The 7,898-nt window shown below is 34.9% G+C and overlaps 1 protein-coding gene across 1 annotated transcript; it reads left to right on the top strand.

Annotated features, from left to right (window-relative positions):
• The first annotated feature begins 549 nt into the window (after positions 1 to 549).
• On the top strand, positions 550 to 7,111 carry LOC104099211 (potassium transporter 5-like). The gene is made up of 8 exons (XM_070177159.1): positions 550 to 838; positions 1,435 to 1,657; positions 2,156 to 2,404; positions 2,518 to 2,556; positions 3,290 to 3,550; positions 3,678 to 3,730; positions 4,744 to 4,858; positions 5,598 to 7,111. Exons 1-8 carry the CDS (start codon positions 674 to 676, stop codon positions 6,908 to 6,910), a joined length of 2,418 nt encoding a protein of 805 aa, XP_070033260.1. The 5' UTR covers positions 550 to 673; the 3' UTR covers positions 6,911 to 7,111.
• The last annotated feature ends 787 nt before the right edge of the window (positions 7,112 to 7,898 follow it).

The following is a 7,898-nucleotide window of genomic DNA, read 5'->3' as shown; positions in this document are numbered from 1 at the left end:
ATAAAAAATTACAACAAAAAAATTCGTTTGTTTCTTAAAATTCGATTATAACCACATAAATTGGAACGGAAAAATACTTTTTAAAATTATATATATATACATATATATTGAGTAAAAAATAGAGAGTTCGTTTGAACCCAGCCCCCCATGTGCCTCTGGAAAGGAGTGGAAGGGGGAGGGTTGACATGTCTACAGGCGCTAAAACGTAGTATAACCTATAGTACACATGGGTGTATATACGTCATTCATATAAATATATTGGAATTATTCGAGATGCCTTCACAAAGGCTTTGATAGTGATAACAACCTAAGTATATAATTACTCAATTGTGAGGGATTATATAACTAAGAAGAACAACACTTCCTTCGTTTAAAATATAATTTTTAATTTATCTAAAAAAAGAATATCATATTTTCTTGTTTAGATACTTCAACTTTAATTTTTTTCATTTTATTCTTATTGAGATGATTTATAGTCACACAAATCAGTTAAACACAGGTAATATAATTTGATACAGATGGAGTATGAGCTATATTAAAGGTTATAATAATTGCTGCAATTATATTAGGGAAAAGGGGAATCGGGGCTGGTATTCAACTTTGAGTGCCTATATAAAGAGCTAAGTGGCCACTGGCGAATGAAAGATAAAGAGAAGCCGTTAAGAGAATAGAAATGGCGAGCTCAGATAGTGAACGTCACACAGAAGAGGCTGCAGAAAACAAGAGCAATAAACAGCTCAAAGATCGCAAATTCTCATGGGCAAAGTTACATCGTGTTGATTCCCTCAATTTGGAAGCTGGAAAAGTTTCAAACTCTGCAGCAGCACACGGCTCTAAGGTATATATTTCACATTTATATACTGATTGTGTAAAAACAATGTCGACAAAATTAGATCACCGAAAAGTAAAATGGCAGCCCGGTGCACAAAGCATCCCGCGTTTATGCAAGGTCTGGGGAAGGGCCGCACCCGTGTGATATAGACAGTCTACCTTAATGCAAGTATTAGTGGCTGCTTCCACGGCTCGAACCCCTAACATATATGTCACATGGAAACAACTTTACCGTTGCTCTAAGGCTCCCCTTCATATCACCGAAAAGTACAACTAACAAATAACCTTGTAAATTTACATTGATAGTCAATGGTAGATGCAACTTATTATGTATTGGTTCAACTGAACTTGTATCTCGTCAAGGAACATGGATCTAATATATATATATATATATATATATATATATATATATATATATATAGTAAATCACTAAAATTTTAATAAATATTATATTCTGAATCTAAAATTTCAAATGTATACTAAAGTCGGTGCTAAGAATTTTGAAGGTCAAATCTATTAAGTTTAAATCATGAATCCACAATAAATTGATAGTGTATACTCCACTTATTGTAACATGATTACAATGAACATTTGCAACTGCAGGCTGATTGGAGGACGATATTGAGTCTAGCATTTCAGTCCGTAGGAGTTATCTATGGAGACATAGGGACTTCACCTCTCTACGTTTATGCAAGTACTTTTACTGATAAAATTGGACACAAAGATGACATTCTAGGGGTGTTGTCCCTCATCATATATACCATAATCCTCGTACCTATGACTAAGTATGTCTTCATTGTCTTATGGGCCAACGACAATGGCGATGGTAAGTTACAATACGTCTCCTCTCTGTGATCGACTATTTCCGTTTCATTTTATGTGATACTATTTCATTCTGTTAAAAGAAGAACGACACCAATTTATATTTTAAACCTCTTTATCTTTAATTTTTTTATTTTACGCTCTTATAATCATAAAGATATCATGACATATTTAATACGACAACTTTCAAAGGTACTTTTGGGATGTACCCAGAGGCGGGCTTCTTAGTATATGGGTTTTAGATTCAAGAAAAATGTAGCTTGCAGGGTTATTAATTATTTATATATATTAAGTGAAATTTAACACAAATACAAGGGTATGATAAAAAACTATTGGGTTCTGCCGAACCTACAAGTAATATGCTAGTCCCTCCCCTGGATGTACTAAATTTTTTCCTCAGCCTAAACTTCATGCCCAGTCAAGATCATAAGGAATTAGTTAATTTGTTCTTTTAAGTATCTCCTCTTTACATATTTTATTTGCTTCTTTAATTTGCATGCAGGGGGAGCATTTGCGTTGTATTCTTTAGTATGTCGATATGCAAAAGTGAGTCTCATCCCAAACCAAGAGCCAGAGGACAGAGAACTTTCACATTACAATCTAGAGCTACCATCTAATCAATTTAGACGAGCTCAGAAGATCAGACATAATTTGGAAAAGAGTAAATTTGCAAAAATATTTCTTGTCTTCGTCGCCATTCTCGGAACTTCTATGGTCATTGGTGATGGAGTTCTCACTCCTTGCATCTCAGGTCTCTAATTAAATACTTACTGAACATATACTTCATCATATATACTCGTAGATTTATTATCATTTCAAGCTATATATGATCGATAGAGTTTAATGTGGTGCTTTCTCATGCAGTTCTCTCTGCCGTAAGTGGAATAAAGCCCCTAGGCCAAGGTAATTAATACTCCCTTTTGTTTCAACTTATTTGAACCTTTTTAGAGTAGGAGGGTCAAATTGACCAATTTTCGTATAAATCCAAACATAGATTCTTTAGGTTTATTAAATAAATAAAATTTAATTAGAAACTACATAAAAAGTACTATGGGTTATAACAATTAACAATTCAAAATATTTAAAAACTATTTGCAAAAAACATGATCAACAAAAACTTAATTTGATTCCCCAAATAGTAATAGGTCCATTCTTTGTTAAATGGAGGGAATAATCTGTTACAAAATTTTGCAACGTCCGTCTTTTTTGGCGACCCCCTAATCGCCTGTCTATTGTACTTCAATTTTGTCGCAAACAGAATTTCCGGATGGAGTTGTCAATCACAAATATAGCAATGTTTTGTATGTAACGGTATTCTAAAGAATTATTCCCTTCGTTTATTTAATGTGACACTATTTTTTTATTCATCCATTAAAAAATACTTATTAGTATATATTTAAAAATAATTAAGTTTGAACTTCTCATTTATCCTTAATGGCATTATAGTATGAAAAATCTCATGATATATTTAAGACCATAAGTGTTAAAATCTTTCTTTTTTAAACTTCGTGTCTAATCAAACTATGCCACAAAAATTGAAACCAAAGGAGTATTTTTCTCTCCCTCTCTCCTTTTTTTTTTTTTTTTTTTTTTGGTTTTGATGATTGAACAACTAATGGATAAAGATTTATTACAGAGGCTATTGTGGGTGTTTCCATTGCAATACTGGTAGCCCTTTTCTGTGTTCAACGATTGGGTACAGACAAGGTGGGATATACATTTGCTCCAGCCATTTGCATTTGGTTTTTGTTTATAAGTGGCATTGGTCTCTACAATTTGTTCAAGTATGATGTGAGCGTTTTACGTGCCTTTAATCCCAAGTACATTATTGACTACTTCAAAAGAAACGGTACAAAAGGATGGATGTCTCTTGGTGGAGTTTTCCTCTGCATTACAGGTTACAATTCTATTTACACTATCAGTATAATTTAATTTAGCTAGTTATTGAATGTATTTGTCATATTTGAGATTACAAATCTGCACTTATTTTCATCTGTTTAATGACTTCTTTTCAAACTCTGCAGGATCCGAAGCTATGTTTGCTGATTTGGGTCACTTCAGTGTGCGTTCTATTCAAGTAAGTCTTGTTCAATTTTTTATTTATTTTCTTCTTTCCAACTCTAGCTTCCTGACAGTAACATCCTTAGTATTTCAACAATCTTTTGTCATGATTCGACTTGTACACAAATTTTGATATTAAACTGTCGAGTTTTAAGGCTCTACTTTCTATTTATGTCTACAAAAGTATTAAGATTACTCGTGTAATTTATAACATAGTCTATGTAACATTAGTTGATTAAGAAATTTCCTAATGGAAAACATGGACAAATAAGATTTGTATATGGACAGTAACCCAAAGTTGGACAAGTGAAACCTCCATAATTGAAGAAATTTAATTTTTGTTTAATGAGGATGTTTGAGATGGATGTGTGAGCATACTAGAAAAGACAGGATTAGGAATAAAGTTATTAAGGACAAGGTAGGTATGGCATCTGTGTAGGACAAGTTGCGAGAATCAAGGCTGAGGTGGTTCGGGCATGTGAGGAGGAGAGACATGGATGCTCCAGTGAGGAGGTGTGAGAGGTTGTCCATGGCTGGTCTGAGGAAGGGAAGGGGTAGGCCTAAGAAGTATTGGAGTGAGGTAATTAGGCAGGACATGTCATTGCTTCAGCTTACCGAAGACATGACCCACGATAGGAAGGTGTGGAGGTCGAGGATTAGGGTTGTAGGTTGACAGATTAGTAGTGTGTTCCTCCTAGACCATTCAATAGTACTAGGACTATTTTTGTAATTTCCTATTTACGATTCTTTATTTCGCATGTTGCGGCATTCGCACACGTTACTATGTTACACTGTTACTAACATTCTTTGCTACTTGGTGCTTCATTTTCATTATTTCTTGAGCCGATGGTCTATCGGAAACAACTTCTCTATCTCTCTGAGGTAGGGGTAAGGTCTGCATACACATGACCCTCCCCAGACCCCATTTATAAGATCAAACTGGGTTTTTTTTTTTTTGTTGTTTTATTTGTTATTCTTTTTATATCTTGTTGTCAATCGAAGTGAACTCACCATGTATATGTAATGCAGTTAAGCTTCAGTTGCCTCGTATTTCCAGCATTGCTCTCAGCTTACAGTGGACAGGCTGCTTACCTCTCAAAATTCCCTGAAGATGTTGAGAATACTTTCTATGCCTCCATTCCAGGCAAGTAGAAATTTATTAACCCTTTCAACTTTAATATAGTCGACGACAAAGAAATCTTGAGAACAGAGGAGCAGTATACGATTATATACCATCCCAATATTAACTACTTTGTATATATAACACTTTATATCACAAGTTATTTACTTTTTTTCCAAATTGAAAAGCATTTACTTCCTCTATTCCAATATTTGTGACACTATTTCTTTATATAAAATGATAAAATCCTATATTTGAAAATATCTAACTTAAATTTTTTATTTTACCCTTAATGAAAAACTTTTTTCGCCACACAAATTTATAGCATGTTTAATAAAGATTACAAGTTTCAAAAGTCTTCTATTCTTTCTTAAATTCCATATCCAATCAAACTACGTCACATAAATTATAACAAAGGTATTGATAGTTGTTATGGCAAGTCAATTTTTAACCTGATGGTGTAAAAAAATTAGTATGCACTACTATCAGTGCAGAAAAACTAAACTCATAGGGTTCGTTTGGGACGAGGGATAAGGGATAATTAATTTCGGAATTAAATTTGAAATGAGTTTATCCCATGTTTGGTTGGGATGAAATTGCAGTATAACTAATCTGGGTTTATAGTATTTTTTTATCCCTATGGGATGGTGGAATAACTTGTTTCCAACCAAAAGACCCCATAGAAATTATGTTCTTAAGTGATAGAGCAAGCCACATATAACGTAACACCACTCATTATTTGGTTTGTTGGTGCTACTTACAGATCCTTTGTACTGGCCAACATTTGTAGTGGCTGTTGCTGCAGCCATTATTGCAAGTCAAGCAATGATATCTGGAACCTTTTCTATTGTGGCTCAGGCCCAAGGTCTAGGCTGTTTCCCAAGGGTGAAGGTAATTCACACATCTGCCAAACATGAGGGTCAAGTTTACATCCCAGAGTTGAACTACTTCCTCATGATCGCATGTGTTCTAGTTACTCTCAGCTTCAAAACCACAGAAAAATTGGGACATGCTTATGGTATAGCTGTGGTTATTGCTGAGATTATAACCACAAATATGGTGACACTAGTAATGCTTGTTATATGGAAAATCAGCATATGGTGGATTACCCTATTCTACGTGGTGTACTTTTCCATAGAATCTACATATTTTTCCGCCCAGCTGACAAAATTCACGCAAGGTGGTTATCTACCCTTAGCCTTTTCAGCCGTGCTCGTGATCATTATGGGAACTTGGCACTATGCTCAAAAACTTCGATACCAATTCGAGCTCAATAACAAGGTGTCAAGTGAGTACGTCAGGGACTTGGCTAATAATCCTGACATCAAAAGAGTACCTGGAATAGGATTACTCTACTCTGAACTAGTGCAGGGAATTCCACCTATATTTCCTCATTTTGTCAACAATATTCCGTCAGTCCATTCAGTCATAGTCCTGGTGTCGATAAAATCCATTCCCATCAGTAAAGTAGCACTACAGGAACGTTTCTTGTTCCGACACGTTGAGCCAAGAGAATACAATGTGTTCCGCTGTGTAGTTAGGTTGGGATACAAAGATCAACTTGGGGATACAGAGGACTTTGAAAACCAATTGGTGGAACAATTGAATGAGTTCATTAGACATGAACATTACATTCTTGCAGCAGATCAACAAGTAATAACAGATGGAGAGATTGTACCACCAGTATCTGGACAATTAGTGTCCGGAAAATCATCCAGGGTCCACATGGAGGAAGACTTACAGCGACAAGTGGATTCTAGAGTTTCGTCAACTGGTTCAATTCGATCAATGAACACTCCAGCAGCACAGTCCAATCGTTCATCAAGTAGAATACAAATGGTGTCCCCAAATTTGGAAGAAGAAGAGATGCAATTTGTGAAAAAGGCAAAGGGACAAGGAGTGTTCTATCTCCTGGGAGAAGCAGAGGTGGTGGCTAGACAAGATGCTTCATTCTTGAAGAAAGCATTTGTCAACTATGGCTATAATTTCTTGCGCAAGAACTTCAGGCAAGGGGACAAAGCTATGGCTATTCCTCAAACTAGGCTGCTAAGGGTCGGCATGACTTATGAATTATAATTGTGACCTAGCTACTCCAAAATCATTCAGTGAAAGTGTGCTATCAAATACTCGCATAACAAACAAAGTGATTTACATGATTTCTTGCAGTTTGTATATCTTTACATTTTTATCCTGTTTGCAAGCTTTCAGTTTGAGTTTGAGTAATTTAACTGTATTGTTTCAAACTTGTTTGGAAATGTATTACATACTCCTTCTCTACCCTCGATTCCAAGTTCCAACTTGTTTGACACTAAATTTATCTGATGAGATCAAACATTTTTCTACTATTACAACTTTATCAATAGCAGAAAGAATGACCTAAGTCGCTCGAAACTCCTTCAAAAGCAAACACCTAACAGTATAATTAAGCACTACTGGAAAAGCAAATTTTCATCAGTGTTATAAAAGAGACATGCACACTTAGAACTCCATATAAAGAGACTAAGAGTAACCAGTCCTTCCCATGAATCATAAAGCCAAGAGTTCGTTTTATCTCCCAAATTTCGTCTAACAATGGAACCTAAACCAAGAACTTATGGTGCTCGCACTGCTTGTAAAGAAATTTAAAGCTGAATCATCATAGGATTGTCCTGACGTTGAAGGAGGAAACTAAATCAGGAAATGAATTCACATGAATCATCTTTTCAGCATCATATAGAGTCAAGTAAATCAAATTTATTAGGCTGCTCATGTTCATGTCCAAAGTAGTAGAAGAAAACGTAGAAAAGGGGAGAGATTTCAGTGAACAGAAAATAATGATGAATGACATAAGCAGGATGTATTCTAGACATCAAATAAGGAGGGAAAAAAAAGCAAAACAAATTGAGAAAATAGACAAGTGTAGAGGAAGAAAATGATAGACAAAGGAGGAAAGGAAAGAGATTCAAGAAAATAAATAGATGATAATAATGCTGAATAACATAAATAGGATATAATTAATGTTGTTGCAAATTTTGTAGACATCAAATTAGGAGGAAAAGAAAAAGCAACAAAATGAGAAAATAGA

The sequence above is a fragment of the Nicotiana tomentosiformis genome, chromosome 6 (genome assembly GCF_000390325.3).
Source record: "Nicotiana tomentosiformis chromosome 6, ASM39032v3, whole genome shotgun sequence".
Lineage (NCBI taxonomy): Eukaryota > Viridiplantae > Streptophyta > Magnoliopsida > Solanales > Solanaceae > Nicotiana > Nicotiana tomentosiformis.
Note: the sequence above shows the minus strand (reverse complement) of the source record. Positions and strands in the feature narration are given on the sequence as shown.

Coding starts and splice junctions, on each gene's coding strand:
- LOC104099211 (XM_070177159.1), top strand. CDS start 674: ATGGCGAGCTCAGATAGTGAACGTCACACAGAAGAGGCTGCAGAAAAC. Junction 2,405..2,517: donor TCTCACTCCTTGCATCTCAG/GTCTCTAATTAA, acceptor TTTCTCATGCAG/TTCTCTCTGCCGTAAGTGGA. Junction 4,859..5,597: donor TTTCTATGCCTCCATTCCAG/GCAAGTAGAAAT, acceptor TGCTACTTACAG/ATCCTTTGTACTGGCCAACA.